Source organism: Mauremys reevesii, linkage group 7, assembly GCF_016161935.1.
Source record: "Mauremys reevesii isolate NIE-2019 linkage group 7, ASM1616193v1, whole genome shotgun sequence".
NCBI lineage: Eukaryota > Metazoa > Chordata > Testudines > Geoemydidae > Mauremys > Mauremys reevesii.
Window position 1 is genome coordinate 25,846,330 of NC_052629.1, and position 24,054 is coordinate 25,870,383.

The window sequence follows — 24,054 nt, forward strand, 5'->3', positions numbered from 1 at the left end:
TTTTATTGCTGCTGTGTTTTCACTAACGTGCTATTAAAAGCACTTGTTTTTCTTCTAACCAAAGTCTGGTGTATACATTCTCACCACTACTTATTTTTCCTGTAAAACAAAAATTAGAGAAGTGACATTGAGTAAAGAAACTTTGAATTATGCACTAAGTAGAAAGAAAAATGCAAGCCATGTTGCCTTCCCCCCTCTTCCCCGCATGGGTAGGGGTGTGGGTAAGAGTGAGAGATTCATTTGGGCCAGCAGGAAAAGGAAAACCCTAGGATCTTTTAAGGATTCTCCATTCCCCACCCATGGGTTCTCAGCCTTCTGGTGGCCTGGAGGGGAGGAAGCATTCTGTAGCTGATTGGCTGGATTGAAGTGTACAGTGGAAGACTACTAGTTATTTACACCCAAGAGGAGGGCCTATAAACCCTTTTCCCTTCTCAGGGTACCATTCTACACCTGCGAGCAACAGCTCCCTCCCACATTTAGGATTAGAGTAGGAGTGGGGCTTGAGGCCTTGCTGAGGAAACCATTTTAGTCACCTTTTGGGGGCTGGGAAGAAATTTTCTCCTCACTTGCAAATTGGCCTGGGTGAGGGGGCTTTCACCACTGCCATCTTCCTCTCAGTAGCCCAGGAACCCAGTGGGTAGGCTAAGTCATAATGTGTTCATGTTGTTGCAACTTGCAAGGGATCTAGTGCAGACAATCCTTCAATATGAAGTCTGTTTCCCTGATAAACTAGTGTGGGAGTCATGATTAGGGTAGGGATCCCGGAAAGGAGCTTGAGGCTTTTAATGTCTGGTACAGTGAGAAGACACCCCACTTTTCCCCATATCCTTAAGCCTCATATAGGAAAGGCTAGTGGGCTCACTGCTAGAAATAGGTTAAGGTTTGGGAGTGTTGACATAGACAACAGGAGCTAGACTTTTACGCATGGTGTCTTGTCTTCTATTCCGTGGTATCCAGATCAAAAAAGCTGTGACTAATACAAACAAACACACAAAAGACATTGGGTTTGGTTCAGTACATTGGGAGCAATTTACCCATCCCTATAGGTTTCATTAACCCATACTTAAGAGTTTTCAATATCTTATATCTGTTATTGCATATTCTCTTCACCCTGCACTTCTAAATGAAAATTAGTTGCCCTCCCTGCTGCAGACCTACCTGCAAAAGGGGACATACGCACACTGGATATTGCAGAATTAGAAAGCATGGTGCAAAAATGATTAAAGGCATTGAAAGACTCATATGAAGCAAGATTGAACAGACTGAAATTGTGTCTTAGCAAGGAGATAAATAAGAGGGGATATGATAAAAAATATAAAATAATGAATGATATAGAGAGGGTAGATCAGGAGTTTCTGTTCTCATAAGAGAAGGACAAGGGGAAATTCCATGAATGAAAAGGTTGCAAATTTAAAATTGATAAAGGGAAATACTTTTTTAATGCAATGCAGAATTTGACTGTGGAACTCATGGCCACAGGAAGTAATTGAGGCCAAAAAATTAGCAAAATTCAAAAAGAGATTGGACATTTACAAGCATAACAAGTATATCCAATGTTGTTATAATGAATTATAAGAAGAAATTTGTAAGGGATATCAAACTTCATGGTTTACACCAATCTCTAAATATTAAATGTCAGCAAGAACCTAATGTGGGGAGCCAAATTAACCCACATCTGCCCACTGTAGGGCTCTGATGCCTTTGAAGCATCTGATACTGTCTGGACAAGATAAACTTTAGGAATTGCCATACTGGATCAGACCTATGTTCCTAAAACCTTCCTTTTTGTCTCCGTCTCCCCTACCACCTTCCCTTCCCTCACCCCCACATCTCTTGTCCTCTATATAAAATGTGTGGTGTAACTTGACTGTCAATAATACACCGGTGACTCTCAAAATTATTCTACACAGCCTATAAGAAGAAACACTGACTTACTAATCAAGACAATTTAGTTTATGTAAAAAACAGCACTATTTTAACAGGCTCTATATTTATCAGGAGACTAATCTTTACAAACACATCAAAAGATATTTTGTAAATGCTAAGAAACCACTCTTACATTTTATCACTAAGCATGATGTTTCAGAAAAATCTTTGACAAATTTTATAGGAAAATTGCAATTTGATCTCTTATTTATGATATGGTATCATAAGCAAAGAGAAAATAAATACTTTGAATAATAAATAAATAATAATAAAATAAAAATGAGAGCAAGCTTTACTCATGCTATATTTACTGTACTATTGCAAAAAGATTTCCCTTTTGGCTACCCACAACTTGAAACAATGAGACTTGCTGAGCAGAACAAAGGATGGCTCAGGGGGTGCCTAACCTTACTTTTCAAAATCTTATTGACTTATTCAAGATACCTAATTTATGTTCAGATGGTGTGTCTCAAGTCAAATATATAAATCCCTAACTGGAGTGATATGCCTTTCTGGTGAGCCTACACAGCATCTAATAGAAAGTGATTCTTTAATAGTATGTTATTTTTATAGATTAATCAATTTTGTTGGTGTTTAGTTTCCTTTGGCATTTGAAAATCTTACTTCCAAAAATCCTATAGTTTACAACTACCATAATATATGGATAGTCAGCTATTTCACAGTTCATTTGTTGTACTTTACCTAGGGGAACATCTGTAATGTTTACTGCTTGCTGATACATGAATTTCAGTTATGGTCATAGTGTTTTCATGTTTAGAGTTCAATGTTTTGATCAACGGAGAGCACAAAGGACAGTGGGACACTAGCATTTCTTCTCTTACTGGCTTGTTATAGCTTAATCTGTAACCACTGAAGTTAATGAGTTTTGCTATTGACTTCAACAAGAGCAGGAACAGGTGTTTAATCTGTGAAGAATGAACAAATTGCCCTAATGTTTGGGAATTAATCACCACATCATTTTATGATTCCTGAGCTATATGGTGCCTATACATAAGAAAAAAGCATACAAATAAAAAACCCTCAAATTAAAAATAAAACGCAAACCCCAAAACACTTTGTACTCTGACGTGCTGTTAAAACTGTTTATAAAGACATGTTGCAATACCATCTAACGGTCATGGACAAAAAGTAGTCATCTATGCTCACAGACTGCATTAAAGAATTAGAAAATCCATACCTCAACAACAAGGCAAGTACATTGCTTTTTGGACACTGTATCATCAGTATTATGTATATCAAAACCTAAACTGAAGAAAAGACAAGACTATGTCATGAAACCCACATAACGTCCTTTCTGTGGTGGAATTTTCACTGATTTTTTTACCGTGGCCTGGTTCATCTGCTATTTCTGTTAGGCTTCACTTCAAGGGTACATCCTGATTAGGGCAGCCTTCACTTGGAATCATCTTTAAAAGTTTATGAAGGGTACTATATATGTTGTAATTATCTTTTCTTCCTCCACCTTGCACATGACCATTTTCTATTTTCAGATGTACTGTGGAGAGTTGTGTGTTGCTGCCATTCATAACATGTAATAGCAATGACATGGAAAATTATCTTTGCAGCAGCTTTCTGAATGGATATGAGACAAGATTGTATTTGTCAAGGCAAGAAAAAAACCGTAGTAAATCAGGATGTGAGATGAGAGGTCAGCCGAGAGTTTTAGCACTGTACATAGGCTGTATCTTAGCAATGTTGTGCAGAAAGAAATCAGTAAGATTTAGATTATAGTCTGGATGTGAGGACCTAGAGAGTCCTCAGAGATGATGCTCAGGTTACCGGCTTGAGTGACAGTCAAAATAGCGTGCTATCAAAAGAGAAGGTAACAAGGATAGGTCTTTTTTTTTTTTAGGGGGGAATATTAGGAGCTTCATTTTAGCCATTTTGAGCTAACTGCTAGACATTCACAAGAATATATCAGAGAGAGACAAGCAGAGATTTTAGTTTGGACAGAAGAAGCCAGGTCTGGAGTCAAAGGTAGATCTTTGAGTCAACAGGATGGAATGAGAGTTGAATTTGTATTTGTGGATAAGATTACTTGGAGAAGGTATAGAAGGAGAAGTGAAGGAGACCCAGGACAGTCCTTTCCACAGAAAGTTGGAGAGGGAAAGAGGATGATCCTCTGAAGGACAAGCTCAATAAGCAGTTAGAGAGGTAGGAGGAGAACCAGGAGAGGGAAGAATCAATCAAGAAAGCCTTGGAAAGACAAGTTTTCAAGACAAAGAGCATGGTTGATGGTGTCAAAGTTGGCTGGCAGGTCAAAAAGGGTCAGTGTGGAGTACTGGTAGACAGTGCATTCAGTGAGCTTATAGATGAAAGAGAGAAGGGGGTCGGGAGAGAATAGTTTGAGATGTAAGTGGAGTCAACAGTGGTGTTTTCTTCTCATTTTGTTTGTGTGCTTGTTAAGATGGGAGAGACTAAAGTGTGTTTGTGTTGTGAAGGGATGGAACCAGAGGAGAGTGAGAGATTAAGGAAAAAAATAAGGGTCGGGGGAGTTGAGAGTGGGCACAAGAGACATGAAGACATGAAATAGAATGCAGCACTAGGGCAAGTGGAGGGGTTGAAGGAGAAGAATAGATGAGAAATCTCTGCATCTCTGATGGGGAGAAAGAGGATAGAGTTGCAGGAGGGTAAGGGTAAGGAGACAACCTGAGCAGAGGGAGGAGGTCACATTTTATTTTGTCAATTCTCTTAGAAGAAATTGGGAAAATCAGCAGAAACAGAGGAGAGAAGAGTTTCAGAAGTGAATCAAAAAGCCAGCTGAGATTGAGGACATAATATTTGATTATTTTGGTGAAGTAGAGTTGTTTAGCTAAGAAGATGGCAGAAATGAAGGAGGAAAGAAGGAATTTGTAGTAGAGGAAGTCAGCCTGGTCACTGAATTTTCAGAGACGAAATGTATTTCAGAGTTACACAATCTCTGCAAGTGGCAGTTGTATTTTCACCACATTTGAGAAGTTCTAACCTTGCTGAAAAGGTTCAAGAATTAGGAAGACAGATTTTTTTCCTTCTTATTGGGGCATCCACCATGCCAATGAGATGCCCCAATCTTTTGCCTTAGTTAATTTAGGGAGATCAAAAATGTCCATTTCTCTTTTCTAAGGTACATTTACCCCTGCAATCATCCTTAATTATGAAAGATGTTATCAGTAATTTCAGAAGAAGATCTTTAGGAAAAACAACTAAAACTTAATAAAAGAAATAGATGGTTTTTCCTTTTAAGAGCAAAAAGCACCTTAAGACGGATCATCCAATTTCTAGAGACTTATTTAGAGAAGCAGAACAGTCACAGATTGCAATGGGTGTTTGCTCACCAACAATAGGAGAAAATTGACATTTGATAGCGGCTTTATCTCAACTAGGAAAGCAATCCAAAGACAAAATTACTTTTCAGATGTATATCTATGTTCAAGATTAGTTTGAGGAGAAAAATATCACTTTAATAACTATAGACATTAATTTGTTTGCTCCATTACACAGCATTAAAGAGGGGCAAATAATTTTGGAGTGAATAATTGATCTGCTGATTCTCTCTTGTTCATCCGAGTTTTCATGAGTTTATTTTTTAAATAATTTTGAATAATATAATTTGTGAATAATTCTTGCTCTTTAGATCCTTTACAAAAGAAAGCTTGTAGTGACTAATCAATATTCAAGCGATTTAATTGTTACACACATAGGTCACGTGTAAATTTCTCCTTTCTGAAAGGAAGGTCATAGAATCATGTTTCTATTGTGGAAGATCAAATAAGCAATTACAATTCTTCACAAGTGTTATTCAATATTCATTTGCAATTCAGTTTCCAGTAAACTCATTTGCTAAGATAGTTTCAGAGAGTGAACACAAAAAAGAGACCACAACAAAGTCAACTGTCTTAATAATGTGAATGAGGGAAAAACAATAAAATCAGTAGTCACCTGGCTCTACAAAATATGAAGATACAATCTAATATGCCCAAATTCCATAATGTAGGCACTCAGTATTTATTGCATTTACACTTGCAGCAAAATGAAGAGTCACCAGTGCGGCGCCTCCTGCTGGTCATCTCAGGAATTAGCTCTCCGGCATATGGAGAGCCCTCTGCTGGCCAGTGGCTCACCTGCCTCTGGCCCCGTGTCTCTCCTGGCCCCTGGTGCCCTTTACCTTGGGGTTCTGCCCAAAGCAGTACCCCTTTCCTCTGAGTTTCCCCTCCCAGGGGAACCCCCAAACATCTACACCCACCTTGCCTCAGTGGCTACTGCCAGTCATCATCAAGCCCCCTCTCACTGAGGCAAACTGCAGTCTGTAAAAGCCACTTATCACTGGCAAGGGGGTCGGACCAGCTGCCTCTGCCTACCCTGGGCTGCACCTCTGCAACCCTTGTACATGCTTGGGCCTTTAGTAAGACCCTCAGGCTGGGGATTTGCCAAGCTGGAGCTCCCCAGCCCTGCTCTACTCCTGATACCCTGAGCCCTCAGGCAGCCAGGTCCTTCTCTCTCCACTTCTAGAGTGATTCCTCCAGCTTCTGGCCCCCAGTCCTCTTATCAGGGCCAGCTGGGCCCTAATTGAGGTGGCCATGGCTGTGGCTGCTTCCCCCATCAGCCTAGCTTGGCTGCTCTCACTCCTCTTCCCAGCTGCAGTCCTCTCCAGGGCTGCTTTTAACCCCTGTTCTGTGGGAGTGGGAGCCGCCCCACTACACACTATTAATAAATGCATTTGTAGACTAATTTTTATAGAGTGTATGAATAATATTTCTGATAAGTAGGACCCAGGAAATGTAGTGATTTTTTTAAATTTCTGTTAATGTCCTCTCTCACAGATATCTATTAATGCAAAGTGCAATATAGGGGAAGTCTGGATACGTTGAATTCGTAACAATGAGCAGTTGCATGGAACAACATGAAGACTGCGAAAAACAATTTAAGATACACAGGTATTCTCATTTTTTTCCCCACAAAGCTTTTATAATCATTTCTCTGTGCTAAATCTTGTATTTCTCCTTTAAACTAGGGTCCAATCCAAAGTCCATTGAAGTAAATGAAAATCTTGTATTTCAGGGAATACTAAACAGCTCTAGAACTTTCTACATATCAATACATCAGTTTTTAACTTCTACTTAACAATGCATCAGAGAAGATGGTTTTGTGGCATTGCACCTTGATTTATTTTGTGATATAATAATTTATAGGATATGCACAAAATTTGTAATAGTATAATAGCACCAATAAACTCAAGCAAATGATAACAGGAGTAATCAAAACAATTTATTAGGGCCTCTCAGGTTTTGCCATTAACTTCGATGAAGACAGGATCTCATTTACACAGTCCACAGAAGCGAGCCTTGAAGCCTGGTTCGATAGACTCAGGTTTGTGGGACTTACACTAGCACTCTAAAAGTAGTAGTGTAGACAGTGCTGAAGCCCACTCCCCTCTCTAGGCTTCAGAGCCGAAGCCACAATGTCAAAGCGCTGTCTACACTGCTATTTTTAGAGTGAGCCCCGCTAGCCCAACTCTGTAAACCCTGCTGGGATCTCGCTTCTGTGGGCTGTGTGAGGAGGCACCTATAGAGTCCCAACTTGCAAGATGATGAGTGCCCACAAGACTTATTGAAATCAATAGGATGTAGTCCAAGCTGACATTTTTTTAAAAATTTGTCTAAGCTGTCTAATTTCATTCCTCTATTATAACCCTCAAAAGATGTTTATCTTGGGCCAGATTAATCCAGCCTTACTCACATTGAGTAGGTAGAGTGAGTAAGAATGAATTAATCTGGTCCTGTGTGAGGAAGTTGAATTTTAGGATTGCATGGGTAATTCCTTTACTACTGTAACAATTCCTTTGATACTGCAATAAGTATTATGACAATTTTGAATTAGCCATTGGTTTTGTTTATCACAGAGAAGGAAATATCCCTTCTAAAAAAAAATGCCATCCAAAAATGTTTGGATAATTGTTATAAAAACTTGTATTTACTATCAGCAAAATTTGCTAATGAGGTAAGTTGACAGACACGTGAAAGGCCATGTAGCAAACTCCTGGCATTAAGAGGTGTTTTTACATGTAATGTGCTTGGTTGTTAAGCTACTGATAGGAAAAATACTTAGTCACATCCCAGCTGTTCTGTGAAAGGCTAAAACATTAAATTTAAACCATTAAGTAATTCTGAAAGCAGGAGAACAGGTGGCAAATGGTTTATATGGCAGATGGTGCCTTTTTTAATATTTGTACTCACTGCTAATTTACAATACCAAGTCCACAACTACCAACTCATATTTTACCTTTTTCACTTGAACGATTAGAAAACTGTAAGAGAAAGTATGAAAATAGTCACCATAATTATTTTAAAAGGATATTTTTTTCACTTGCCTTACTTGATCTTCATTCAATAAACAAAGTCAGTAATTTCTAATTCCTAAAGTCCTCAAATATGAATTAAATTCCAGAGTTGTATAAACTCCAGAAGTTCATCACAATTTTAAGTTTTAATTTTTAAGTTAATTTAGCACTCTTGAAGGATGCTGTCTTAACAGTACTCGAGAATGAATTCCTCTCTTTAACCATAGAGTAGATAAAGCACAGCTGCTAGAGTGTGATTTTCCTTACTATAATTTATTGTATCTCTAGAGGCATATCAATAACATGCATGCTGAGTTTAGCACATGGATCCTGTGATGAGGTGTACTTACCCTGAACTGGAGATGAAGGGGTTAAACCTGTACTCTGGGCAGAGGAAGCCATGCCCCCTCACCACTGATCGGCATGCTCCAACTGGAGCAGCAGTTTAAAAGGGAGTAGCCCAGTTCACCACCAAGGCAAGAAGATGCATGGTTCAGGCTCCCTGGTGGGAAATTGGTGAAGACCCAGATTGTGAAGGCCAAGCCCCCTGAGACTGGATGGATACCCAGCTACCTGTGTACACCCAGGAGACCTTGGAACCGTGAAAAGCTCCACAAACCAAAGACCCTGGAGACCCATAGACTATACTGCTGGAGGACAGGGTAGGAAGTTGCCCAAGAGGCCTAGCCATTGTTCCAGTTGCAGGATAAGGAACTTCATGTGTTTTGGTTGGATCCCTGCTGACCCAGTGGCTAGTATTCTCACTGCTGACAGGGCCCTGGGATGGGACCTGGTGAAGTACGGCAGGCCTGGGTCTCCTAACCTTTGCCACCACGCCTCTAGGTGGTGGCCCATCCCTCACTGGCCATTAGCCGTATAGCCCTGTGAGAGATGGCAGCTGTATTGACTGTTGCCACTAGGCATGGTTGTCCTGAAGCTAAGAGTGTCAGGTGGACACAGCTACCAGGACTGTAGAACCCCTTTGTCCACCCCAAAGGCCCAGCATAAAAGTGTATGTAAATAGTTAAATAAATAAATATTTAAGAAAGGGAAATAAGTCAACTGAAAAAATGAAATATAATGTAATTTCTGGAACTTTTTTCACTTCCCCTCAGACCTGTGAAATCATTTGTATCTTACCTCCAACCGACAGCCGTGTAAGCATGCCGCTGTGTGGATTATTAATGCATTTCCCTTTCACCATCCTCCAACCCGTACTTTTTGGTATTTCACATCAAATGTCTCCAATGCCCACACTTCCTGTTATTGCTGGAAATGAGTGAATTCTGCCTCAAACAAAGATCATAAGGGTCAGTCAAACACACCAGTTACTCTAGATTTGTTTCCACCCTGCCTCACCTGTGAGCACCTTTCCAGTTCATTTGCCTGCAAGACCTTTCTTTCTCTTCATCCATCATCATTTGCAGTCTTCTGAACATCTTAAGTCACAAAGTTACTGTTAAATCACAAAAAATGTTTACATAAGCTCAACAACAAAGAAGCCAGCCACTGGGTTTTCCTTTGTGCCTCTCCAAATGTGTGGTTTCCAAAACATTCACTGTTACTCTCAACTAAATCATAAGAATCTTTGTTCACTTATGAGAGAAGAATGAAAGGAACCTTTGGCAAGTGAACTACAAGAGGTCTAAAATCAGAATATGACTGCAAAACTTGTTCACAATTCAAAATAATCTTGTTGCTATTCCTCCATCAAAGCTGTATTGCATAGATTTGTTTCCCAATTTCAGAGGGGAATTATATTAAATCTAATACTTTATTGCGCTGATACTTTGTATAGTAATTTTCCATATGTTTTGATGTGTTTAGCTGAGAGTGTAGTTGGGGGTTACTGCAAGGTATGTAGCAAGAGACTAATTAATTTTTCTTACATTCAAATTGTTGAAATTGCCAGAAACAACTATTAAGTAGATGTACTGTCTTTGCCATGACTCAGGCATTTTCAGAAGCAGATATTAACACCTTGAGCACTGTATTAGTGCACTGTATTCACTGCCACAGGTGAAGCTTCTAGTATGGTGGCTATAATGTCGGTTTTATTCAATACCTTACCTAAGAAGTCGGTCATGATTAGTGGAATTTCATTTAATTTCATCATGCATGTGTGCCAAAGTAAGTTTAGCAATGCTTGACAATATATTGAAGGTGAATTTCATCATTTCAAGAGTTCTTAATTATCAAAACTTCTGACCACTTTCAGAAGACGTTGAATCAAATATCTGGTATGGCTGATGTACAACAGCTAAGTCAAGATCATATGTTTTGTTGCTTTGTACAATGTATGGAAGGCATCATGTTGTTTGTTCTTCAGAAAGAACAAGATTATCCAAAACTATCAAGCTTGTAATTGGTAAGTGACTTGATTTTTTTTTGCATAATCCACTCAACACTTAAATGAACTATATGTAGACCATCAAGTTTGAAGAAGGATGAGTTAAACATAATCAAATCTCATTAAAAGAAAATAGACCTTAAAATTATTTTTGAACAATGGAAAGCTAGAATATTTTATTTGTTAAACATACAAATAAACTCCTTTCATGGACAATACTGGAAACAAAAGTGATCTAGTCATATTAAGCAACAACCGGGAAATTGTTGGAAATATTTTCAAGATGGATTCTTAAGTTACAAAAGCTAGAAAATATACTACAATTCATCATGTTGCCATATGCAAATAAATACAAAGAAGATCTCTACATTATGGGTCTTGAGTGGTTATATAGCAAAAACCTTAAGACAGAGCTGGTTGAGTTATGGGGGAATTATCTGGAAAACCAAGATGGAGACCTCAGTTCCAACCTGGAAAATATCAACTATTATAAGACTATTCCCTTTAATCAATGAACTTCCTGAAGTAAAATGTTGATTTGGATTAATACTTTATTCAATAAAAATGCAGTTTTGATCGATCCCAAACTATTCACAAATTTGACCTGAATTAATTTAATAGTTTTGTCCAAAAAAATATTTGGGGCTAGATTCACATGGCGACTAGGTGCCATTCACCAAATGGCCAGAGGAGGTTGTGGTGGTACCACCTCCCACCTGTCAGGAATCAGGGCCTGCAGTACAGCCGGTCTCTGGGAAACCTACTGAGGGCTGCCTGATTGGCTACACAGCCTGATTGATTTGACAAGTCAGCAGAGCACCTCTTAAGCCCAGCAGCAATTCAGCAGCTGCTCCAAGCACTTGCCCATGGCTGTGATAGCTCCTGTGCCTGGTTGTTCCCAGCCCTACTCCTGCCTTGGCTCATTCCAGATAACCTTGTTCTGACCATTGGCTCTGACTCTGGCTGTGAACCTTGGCTCTGACACCTTGCTTCTGACCGTGGGATCCAACTCCTGGCTACTGAAGCCTATGTCCAGCCACTAAGCAAAACGCCTGCAACCACAAGGCACAAGTGCCTATGCCCCAGTCTTTGACCCACCTTATAACTTTTATCTTAGCATTAGGGCACTTACATGGAATGTAGAATATTGCCAAATTATTATTTTTTTTAGAAAAAAGGACAAAAAAACCTAGCCATAGCTTTATTGATGACCTTCAGTTCCCCACATACCTATCAATAACTTTTATAACCATTAACTTCATCAAATTAATTGCTTTGGCATCAGGAATTAACTAAGAAATTATATGAGACCAGCATGTGAAGTGCAGAAAACTATAAAACAAGCCTAGAATTGAAATGTTGTCCTCCAAAAGTCAACGGCAGAAGTCCCACTGACTGAACAGCTGCCTCTGAACTTTGGGCACAATGTGATGCTCACCACCTTTTGTAATTTCTTGGCACACAGTACAAAAGATTTGTCAGCGTTGCACTGGCTGCATCCCTATCTTGAAAGGATCACATCAACAGACAGTCAAAAGAGGGGGGGGGGTCATTATCGATGTGCATTCAGTCCTTGGCTCTCTAAGAATGTTAGTTGTATTTCTGCTTTTTCTGATGTTGACATTTGTCCACAGAAAATAGATTAATGCCACCAATTCATACTATTATTGCCTAATGAAAAGCCATTCATTGGTAACAGCTTGTGACTACCACTTGTGGCCTTGGACAGAACTACCTACCAATATGTGAAAGGCTTTGTTACCCATTATCAATGATCTAAGATTGAATGTGACAGATTTTCTCTACCTATACCTCTTAAATAAAGGGACTGCTTCATATGTGATAGTCAGAATAAAGATAGTTCATGACTGAACAATTTCAGTCAGTTATTCTTTATCACATTTCTTGTGAAATCAGAGTATTTCTTCTTCTTTGGCTGTATAGCGCTCTCTGGTACACACACACACACACACACACTTACACTTCAAAGACAGTGCTTTCCTGCTCAAGAGACCAGCCCCTCTCTTTTATGTTTTCTTTTCACATCTAAGCCATGGTCAGGGCTGTCAGTTTGTCAAGTGTGGATAAGAATGGACTTGATTTGAGCAGTCAGTTGCTAGATCTCCCCTCTAGGCCACTGAGTTCAATCTGTCTTTTATATCTTTTCCAGAATCTTCCGGAGTCCAGCTGGATCCATGAATCTTTAGGGACTAACCAAAATATAACTATCATTTTGGCTCGATCACAGGAATAACATTCAGTTTTAGGCATGCTTTATGTTTACCCTCACAGACTCTCTAAGGTCAGAAGGGACCATCATGATCATCTAGTCTAATTACCTGCACATTGCCATTCACAGAACCTCACACACCAACTCCTGGAGACCTATAACCTCTGGCTGAGTTACTGAAGTCATCAAATCATGATTTAAAGACATCAAGTGACAGAGAATCCACCATTTATACTAGTTTAAACCTACAAGTGACCCATGCCCCATGCTGCAGAGGAAGAAAAAAAAACCTAGTGTCTCTGCCAATCTGACACAGGGGAAAATTTCTTCCCCTTTCCCAAATATGGCAATCAGTTAGACCCTGAGCATATGGGCAAGACCCACCAGCCAGACACCTGGGAAAGAATTCTCTGAACTATGAAGAGTTAACTATCTAAAACCTATGGAGACCAATATGTAATTATATAATCTTGAGACTTGGAACCTATAAAATAATCTCATTGTTTATATCAAATATCTTTTCTCAATTTTAAAGATTGTCATCCATATTATCTGATTTGAGTGAGGTGCACTCAATACTGGACCAGGTGATGCAGGGTAACTGGTTTTAAACTACCTTTTGTAGCCTATGGATTCTATAACCAATCAGGGACCAGCCTGGTTCCCCCAGTAAACTGTAGCAACTCAAAGACTACTCTCCTTTATACATGATTTCCCACATCTCCAACTAGTTGTTCTGATAAATGGAGATAGCCAGAGTGGAGACATATCCCAGATTCATCCTGTTTCCCCAAGAAATCTGCTGTGTTCTAGGGCCAGGAGAGAGTCTAACCTAGCTCTCCATCAGCCAGGGATCACTTTAGACAAGAGGAAATGGCAGAAGACCAGGTAACTGGCTTTTCAGCTGCCATGGCACCTCAGTGCTCCTGGAGTTGGAGTGAGAATTTGGTCCAACACATTTTGGTATATAATATAAATGACATTGGTACAGCCTAGAAAGCAGAAGCTTTCAACAAGCAACCTCATTTCAATGTAATCCCCAATAGAAAACAAAATAGCTGTTTTAATTTTAGTTAACAAAGAATTTGAATAAGCACTTTCCCCACACAATAAGAATGGAATATTAAAAAAAACACAAAAGACTGACCCAATAAATGTAAAGACAAACCTGAAAGGCTGTCATTGATGTTAAAAACAAAAACAAAAATTAAATATTTATCTGAAATATGTACATGAGCCTGATTTATCATCATTTTTTTTATTTCTAAAGTATTCCACTGAAGGTCTTTTATTGGCAGTCAATAAGATTTAAAACTAAATTACAATGCAATATCAGATAAAAATAATATCAGCAGCTTATCCTGTACATTCAAATATTAACTAAAGTAAAAATCTGTGACCAAATTAGCAAAGCAGAAGCTACTCCACTAAGATGTCAAAACTTCTGGTGGTCTTTCTGTAGCCCACTGGTAAGTGTGTGCTACTTATTCCCTTCTGTGCCCAATACACAAAGGATCTGAGTCTATTTCAGATCCAACTAGCTTTGGAGTTCTCCAGTTCAATCCTTGGTGCTTTGGACAAGACAGAGGAAAGGAATAGAATTTTGCAATCAGTTTCATTGGAAGCGAGATCAGTCCTGAAGAGTATCTCTATCAGTGTTGGTGTTTTGATGAGCCAACAAGTGGTGCAAGGACAGGGCTTTTCACCTGTAATCACTTGGTCTGCACCTAGTAGTACCTCTCTGAACCCATAAATACCTTTAGGATCCCAAATTTTTCTGCCTCACCAACATTCTACTCACTGCTTATGGGCCTGATCATACAATCATTCAAGTCAATGGCAAAACTCTGATCTGAATGATGCAGGATCAGGGCCTCAGTGTTCTAGGCTCTTATGGATTGGACTTTGAGAGGAAACTATCACTTCAATTTCTGTACACAGCTCTGCCACTTTTTAAACTATATGGAATTTAGGGAATTAAGGGAAAAAATTAGTCCGACCTTTGTATATTACCTATCCAAACAAGAAAAAATTGCATTTAAGTTCTCCATGTACACTGTCAAAATAATCAAATTAAATATTTAAAAAATAAAAAAAAAAACAATTAAAAAAGAAGGAATTCCAAAGGAAGGTATTTATTCCAAATCTCTGCCCACCCCTTCACACTCTGGTTCAGATTCTCCACTTTCTCACAGGAGGTTATATCAGGAGTAACTCCACAGATGTCAATGGAACTGCATTCATGTATAACCAGTAATTGAGAAGAGAGTCAAACCATCAGTGTTAATCTCAATAGACCTAATAAATGCATCACTTTCTAAGATTATTTTTGTCTTTAAAAAACAACAAAATAATGAAGCTGTGATTGAAATTTCTCAACTCTCTTGTTTAAGGCAAGGCTGTTCTTTGTATGTAGATACAAAAACAGTGAGAAGATTACATTTTTCTCAACCTTACTCCAATTAAACTAGGTATTAACACAGCTCAGAAACATGACGCTAGTAGACTTTTTAATGGATGTTTGTTTAGAAATATCGTTTCACACACTGGAGACAATTAAAGTAGGACTGTCAAGCGATTAAAAAAATAATTGTGCTATTAATAATAGAATACCATTTATTTAAATATTTTTGGTGTTTTCTACATTTTCAAATATATTGATTTCAATTACAACACAGAATACAAAGTGTACAGTGCTCACTTTATATTTATTTTTATTACAAATATTTGCACTGTAAAAAACAAAAGAAATAACATTTTTCAATTCACCTAAAACAAGTACTGTAATCACTTTATCTGAAAGTTGAACTTGCAAATGTAGCATATTGTAAAAAAACAAAATACCCCTCCCCGCATTCAAAAATAAAACAATGTAAATCTTTAGAGCCTACAAATCCCGTCAGTCCTACTTCTTTTTAGCAATCACTCAGACAAACAAGTTTGTTTACATTTGCAGAAGATAATGCTGCCTGCTTCTTAATTACAATGTCACCTGAAAGTGAGAACAGGCATTTGGATGGCACTGTTGTAGCCGGTGTCGCAAGATATTTACATGCCAGATGAGCTAAAGATTCATATGTCCCTTGACGCTTCAACCACCATTCCAGAGGAGGTGTCTATGCTGATGATGGGGTCTGCTCAATAATAATCCAAAGCAGTGTGGACCGACCCATGTACATTTTCATCATCTGAGTCAGATGCCACCAGGAGAAGGTTGATTTTCTTTTTTGGTGGTTTGGGTTCTGTGGTTTCCACATCAGAGTGTTGCTCCACACCTCATCCCTCTCAGATTTTGGAAGACACTTCAGATTCTTAAACCTTGGATCGAGTGCTGTAACTATCTTTAGAAATTTCTCATTGGTATCTTCTTTGCATTGTGTCAAATTTGCGGTGGAAGTGTTAAAACAAACAACATGTGCTGGGTCCTCATCCAAGAGAGCTATAATATGAAATATATGGCAGAATGCAGGTAAAACTGCAGGATACATACAAGTCTCTCCCAGGGAGTTCAGTCACAAATTTAATAACACACTAGTATTTTTAACAAGCGTCATCAGCATGGAAGCATGTCCTCTGGAATGGTGGCCAAAGCATGAAGGTGCATATGAATGTTTGCATATCTGTCACGTAAATACCTTGCAACACCGGCTATGAAAGTGGCATGCAAACGCCTATTCTCACTTTCAGGTGACATTGTAATTAAGTGGGCAGCATTATCTCCCATAAATGTAAACAAACTTGTTTCTCTTAGCGATTGGCTAACAAGAAGGACAACTGACTGGACTTGTAGGCTCTAAAGTTTTACATTGTTTTGTTTTTGAGTGCAGTTATGTAACAAATACATTTGTAAGTTGCACTTTCATGATAGAGATTGCACGATAGTATGAGGTGAATTGAAAAATACTATTTCTTTTATTTTTACAGTGCAAATATTGTAATAAAAAGAGCACTGTACACTTCGTATTCTGTTTTGTAATTGAAATAAATTTATTTGAAAATGTAGAAAAACAAACAATATTTAATTTCAATTTGTAGTCTATTTAACAGTGCGATTAATTGTGATTAATTTTTTTGAGTTAATCGTGTGAGTTAACTGTGATTAATTGACAGCCCTACTTTAAAGCATTCAGAATCATAACTGATACACACACACACACACATTAGGAATTACACTGCATAAGTAGTAACATTTTAAAACTTAGGTCTAGCAGAATTAACAGATGAGAATCAGTATTCATAATTATGTTAAGTGGGGCTGGATGTGCCAGGATGCTTGCAGGCTGCAGTGGATTTATATTCCTCTTAAGGGATAGAAAGCTTGTGTTGTGCTCCCCAATAATACACAACCACATCAGTACTGATGATCAGAACTGGAATCTTTGTTCTTTTGGATTAGTCAAGCCTATCCATTTTACTGTTGCATTACAGTGGTTCTTGCTGGCTCATTGTCACTTGTTTCTATCTAAATGATTCTTGGTTGCAGTTGCTGGCCTTAAGAGAATGGCAGCAAAGTAGCATTTGTTGAGCTGCTATTTTTACAGATATTGATATAACTCATTTCAGGTCAGTGCCAGTTTCTGGAATGCACAAGTTTCCCCCTGAATTCCACCCTCCCCCCACCCCCGATGAAAAAGAACTATGCTGGGCTCTAGCAACCATTACCAACATATTTCATCTCCATCTGAAGCATCACCACCATGGTCAGTTTAGTGGAGCTCTTATTCACATACCTGCTCTTTGCTTACCATGACCATTCACCCTTTTGACTAGCATGAACCTGCTGCTCCAAAGAAATTTTTACCTTCAGATCAGAAGAATTTCTGTCTGTCACAACTAAGGCCCTGCATGCTTAGGAGGGAAAGAATTTACTAATCTTTATCTGATCCAGGTAAGTGCCCCACCCCCCAAAAAACAAAGGAAGGGTAAACTTTAACTAGACTCCACCTCCAAATAAGTACATTCTCTAATTTCTTAGGTCCAATCAGCCAAACTTATCATCCCCATAGCAACCATCCTGTGCTAGAGGGAGTTTGTCTGTCAAACTGTAAACCCAATTTTGAATTAGGGCCTCCATTTGGTATTATGTGCTCAACACATGCCAAAGGCAAATTGCTTTGATTTATTCCAGAAGGAGCCCTGCCCAGTAAAGATGCTTGATACCTCGTTGAAGGAGCATCATAGAGGAGACATCACTGAGCAACGTAGACCCATCAACTTTGATTGTATCTCAACTGCTCCCGCCCCCATCCCTCCAAAACAAAGCTTTTTCTATACAGGGGCATCAACATGATTGGTGGGTCTCCACCGTCTCAGCCTTAGCACATGACAAAAAGAGACAAAGGCTGTACTTAAGAAGTGGTGCCATTCTCTGCAGGGGAAGCCAACCATGGCTATGTGTAAGTGGCACATGCAGGAGAGAAGAAGAAAGGATTGCCTGAAATATAGACATACCTCACACTCACAGAAGGTGTAAAACACCCTCTCCTGGTCTGATATCTCAATATTTTTTTGTTATTTCGCAAAGTTCTGTAACTGTCAAGTGTAACTCTTAAGAGTACAGACGTGGTTAAGAACTTCCTTTGCTAAGCCTGTGTTACCTGTTTTCCTGTCATGTTGTCCCCAAAAGGAGTTAAACTAGAAGCCAGAGTTCCCACAGTGAGACAAAACTCTGAGGAAGCACATGTAAGCAAGTAGGAGACTTGGGAGATCTAAAGTACTGGTACCAGGGTCTGGGACCGCTGGACTGCTCAGTCCCATGTCACAAGGAAGGGCTCAGACAAGAGGTCTGAGCCTGCTAGTGTGTCCTATAGATCCAGACCTAGAAAGATGACTAGATTCTGCCCAGACCGAGTTGACTTAGAAGCATATGGAGCACAGTGGATGGGTGCACTTACAACAGACTGTTGCCATACACAGAGTATGTCCTCTCTCGCCATGTCCCCTTAGTAACATCATTATGGGGGGGGGAGGGAGAACTAACAATGACCAGTAGTAACAAAACCTCACGTTTCTATTGCTGCCTCTGATGGATAGGGTGTATATCTCTCTATCAAAGGGTCTTATACTTGCAGTGCCAGGGTCAAGACATTTGGGAAACACAGGGAGGTCACAGGCATATACCTTATGGGTGGTATATGTAAAAGGCTTCAGCCTTGGCCTAAGACTGCTCCCAATGAAGTCAAGCCTCTACACAGCCTAAATCTCCCAGCATTTGCAGCATAATTGACTGATTGGGCCTGCCTGAGCTAATTCAACTCTCTCAGGGCCAGTGTGAGTAGTATACTCATCACGCTACCGTAATAGTGCTGTCCAGTATAACTGATTATAGAGATTAGTTTTAACAAGATAATGTTAAGGCTGATAGCTTTAAGACAGATATAACATATTCTGCTATTTTCAAACTTTTCATGCAAATTATTTTGACATTGCCTTACATAAACTTTATGCAAGGAGAACATGGAAAGATCATCAATTACCAACTTACTTTATAAATCATACATGAGACAAGAAAAATGCAATTGCCCCCAGGGTATACAAATTATGTTCTTTTAAAGATTTATTTTTCTTTGAGAACAATAAGTCATCCTTAATAAATGTCAATGCACTGATGTTTTTAACTGAAAGGCAGACAGCATTGTAAAGTATGTCCTACACAGGGGATTATCTGTATATTAGATTATTTTTCCTTGATGCTTTTCCAGTCATTAACTTCTGTGGAGAAATAGAAATGTAATTTTATTCTTGACAGCAAAGGGCTACTTTTGACCAATTGACCATTTTTTTCCTGCAAGGGAAGGAACTTTAATTTAACTTCAATATCTCATCCACTGTGTATTTCAATAGAAGAGATCATGAGTAGTCATTTTACAAGAGTTATGTGTACTAGGTTATGACTAAAAATACACAGCATCTGCAGAGGATATAACTGATCTAATGAGAAGTGAATTCAGCTCACTCCATTAATATTTACATGGTAAGTTAGGCTTTTAAACAGGTGTTTATTGCATTAGCATTTATAGGAATCTTTCTATAATTTTCTATATAAACTTGTTTGCATTTCTGTGAACTCAGTCACAGAATGCCATATACAGTTTGAAAATATACATGTCCCTTATTAAGGCAATGGGAACAAGCATAAATATAATAGAACAAAAACCTTAGACCAGGGGAAGGCAACCTATGGCATGTGTGCCAAAGGTGGCACGCAAGCTGATTTTCAGTGGCACTCACAGTGCCTGGATCCTGGCAACCAGTCCAGGGGGCTCTGCATTTTAATTTAATTTTAAATGAAGCTTCTTAAACATTTTAAAAACCTTATTTACTTTACATACAACAATAGTTTAGTTATATATTATAGACTTATAGAAAGAGACCTTCTAAAAATGTTAAAATGTATTACTGGCGTGCAAAACCTTAAATTGGAGTGAATAAATGAAGACTCGGCACACCACTTCTGAAAGGTTGCCAACCCCAACTTAGACTTTGATCCAAAGTCCCTGGAAGTCAACAGCGGTCCTTCCATTTGGCTTATACTGAGTAAGGTTGTCTAAGATGGATACCTTCATCTCTATCTCACTGTTAGCTTATTCCATTAAATCCTTTCTACTGTCAAGTATCAGAGGGGTAGCCGTGTTAGTCTGGATCTGTAAAAGCAGCAAAAAGTCCTGTGGCACCTTATAGACTAACAGACATTTTGGAGCATGAGCTTTCGTGGGTGAATACCCACTTCGTCAGATGCATGTTTCTACTGTGTTTTATGTAAGCATATTGATAGTCTTGCAAAGTGAACAGCATCAAATGTATGGGCTGACTGATTAATGTTTAGGTGAAATCCCAAATCTATTTAGCATGTTCAAGCACATACTTTCAAGCTTGTCTGCCTTCAAGAAGCAACTATATACTCCACAGGAGAAAATACCCATAAAAATGTAGTTTAGTGTGAAAGATTGATAATGGGATTATTGCTCAGACACTCAAAGCTTGATATTTGATATCTTATCAGCCTTTCATTTGTAAGGAAAGCGACAATTGTCCTAGCCTGACATGTTTATCATTGCAAAGCTGAGCCAGTTATCTAAATGTGATAGCTCCTTGGTTTGATAATATTCTATCATGTCTATGGCAATTCATGCAGAGCATGTTAGTGCAACTGTAAATCAAAAGTACATTTCTTATGGTGACTTCTGCTTCTTAGAATACTTCAGTATTTCAATTCAAGAAGCCTTTTCTCTAAACGGATACATCTGGCATGATGTGATGATTTTTTTTTCAGTATAGGAAAAGTATGTCTCCCCCGTGTTGAGATTTTTCTCAAAGAACCTGTTTTTAACTGCAGACCTAGAGAACATAATTTTTAGTATATATACACATTCTCCATACATACTTCTCACAAAGGTTTTAATGACCAGTGTGACACAGGCTTTCACTAGAGATCTTATATTACATTGTTTTGGTGAATTCAGTGAATCTCTGTACCCAGATATACCCCAGTGCTTTCTGCCAGTTGGCATCCAGAGGTTCTTGAGTCACAGAGTATAATTGATTAATTCACCAAAAACTAGCACTACTTTATTCTTAATCAACTCCTACTGTATGTCTAACTGATGCCTTCCAATAGTAGGTGATTACAATACGGAGGGCCACCCAACCTGGCACAGATTTACAGTGCTTTTTCACTGAAGTAAATAGAGTGGTATGGGATAAAATTTAATTGAGATTTTGTGCCCATATTTTTGTAATCCATAGGAAATACATAACTACACAGAATTGGTTAAGATTTGAGTTTCAAGCTCACCTCTGAATTTCCTCTCATTTGCACATTTGAATCAAGCTGAATCAAAGTAGTGGCTTTATAAATGCATGGATCATTTTAAAATGACATCTCAATCTAACAACAATAAATACAAATAATTGTTTTTCCCTCGGGATTAAAATACACAAACCCACATATAGCACAAGCTGTTAAATTCAATTCCTACTCAACAATCATTTAACAAAAAGCATTTGTGACAAAAAAAAATCACACAATGCACAGTCTCTGTATGATTCAGATTGAATAAAAGCAGCTACATGGTATCAAAGAAAATCTCTTACCTGGAAAAGGTGAAGTCAAAACTGGTATTTTGACAGGTGACAGAGTGAGCACATGGCAAGGTTGGATACTTGTAGGTGATGGTCCCTGTGGTGCTTCTGAATCTACGGACACCATGGCAGCTGCTGCTGCAGCAGCAGCTAATGCAATCGTCTGATGACTGCCCACTTGTTTAAGGCTATTCTGGCAACCACCTATGGAAGAGTTAAGTAAAATATGTTTTATTTTACATTTGAAACAAATATTTGTTGGCAAGTTTAGACACACACTCTATAAATAATAGTGTTTTTCAATCTTCCTATATTACAATATAAGAAACACCAAAATGTCTTTATTATTATTGTAATATTAGTAGCTTAGTCTTCTACTGGCTGCACATCCAGCCATCCAACTTAATTTCATAGGACATCAAGATGCATCAGAATTCTATGTTAATACACTGGAGAAGTAGGTGTCATTTTACACAGTATAAAGTTGCTTCACACGCTGACTCACCCAAGGTCACAGGATGTGTATGGTTGAGCCAGTAACTGAACACAGATTTCCCAAGTCCCCGGGGAGCACCTTATCCACCAGACCACCCCTCTACCCTTAACTCATAGCTTTTGTGCTATAAATGTCCCTGTATAATACATTTAAAAATAAAATAATAATAATAATAATAATAATAATAATAATGTTTTCATGCTTTCAAATATAGGTTCTAACATAAAGAAATGGTGATTTGTGCATGATTTGAAAACATCATGTATATTGTAATTTATCTATATAGTTATCACAAATCACATGAAGAGCTCTGGATGGGGAGGTGGGAGGGCACAATAGTAGCAGCTGCTGGCGCTTACCCCATCTTTGGCCTAGGGGAAAGTGCACTGAACCATGAAGAGACCAAGAATTCTAGTTTCACTGAACGGTGTTAGTTCTGTGTACTTTACTGTCCTTATAACTGAACAAGGTCTATCTTATAAAGGCAGACAAGTGTTATATACCCATTTTACAAATAAAGTAACCAAGAGGTAGCATGAGGTCCCTTCTGTGAATAGAACCCAGGTATCTAAAATGGCAAGTCTCGTCCACTTCACTATGCTACTTTTTAGGATGAATGTGCTAAATCTTTGTACTTGGGTGATATCTGTAACTACTAGGTCACATTACCATCAGAACTAGGAACAGAATCCTGCATGGGCTCTACATTCCAACATTTCCTGACTTTTGATTTTGCAATCGAACCATTTGTATTTTTTTTAATATTACCTATATCTATAGGACTATTCTCTTGTAATTATAGGCATGTAATTGCCATCAATGATACCAAGTTGCATGTACATAGAAACCCTGCCACTGTAAGCACGGTATCCACAGAGAACCGCCTGATTTAAATGGGAGTTCCATTGGGCCTGAAGAGAAGAATGTATCCCGTACTATGTAACATTTACCTTTAACATATAACAAGCTTAGGGGAAGACCTTTAGAGCTCAATCACGTCTAAGTATGTTAAATAAACAAGAAAATGAGTAGTAAAAATCCTAAGAAGGAAACCTAATTTGACAAACACCAGCTGTTACCCTCTCAGACACTCTCTATGTATTCAAAAATTAAGCAATCATTAGCTTATTATGTCATTTAGCAAATGTTTTCAGTTCATGTGGAAATCCTTTAGGCAATAAGAGCCAACTGGTAATTCTGCGAAAATCACTATTTGATCAGAGCTGTCACTTTAGGCATTTCACAGGTTTATAGCATTTCTTTTTCCAAATGAATTTGGAGACTAAAGGAACCCTTAGGGCCAGATTCTGGTACATCTTGTGGCCATTTCCCACATGCTTACTGACATAAACCACCTGAAGAGCTGGCAGATGTGGCTATCTAGGGATTCCTCTGGCATGGGAGAACCTCTCCTGGCTATATTAGGCTATACCTCTCCTGCCCACAGTGGAGGGGGCTTCGCCAAGATAAAAGTGGAAAGTCAGTGCCCCCTGTGTTCCGGTGATTTCTGGCAGCTAGAAGAGTTCCTTACATCCATGTACATCTCACACAACTTGCAGCCGTGCAGAGGCTGCTTTGTGTTGTGCATTATGGCTAAGTCAGAGGACACGAAGGTGCCTTTATACCACCACCCT

The 24,054-nt window shown here is 38.7% G+C and overlaps 1 protein-coding gene across 5 annotated transcripts in view; it reads right to left on the reverse strand.

Moving 5' to 3' along the window:
* Positions 1-24,054, reverse strand: part of TCERG1L (transcription elongation regulator 1 like) — a 248,497-nt gene that overhangs the window by 168,466 nt on the left and 55,977 nt on the right. For all 5 annotated transcript variants that reach the window (XM_039482841.1, XM_039482840.1, XM_039482839.1 and 2 more), the window contains one exon: positions 21,937-22,128. In XM_039482841.1, coding sequence (XP_039338775.1) covers positions 21,937-22,128 — 192 coding nt within the window. The remainder of the gene's footprint in view (positions 1-21,936; positions 22,129-24,054) is intronic.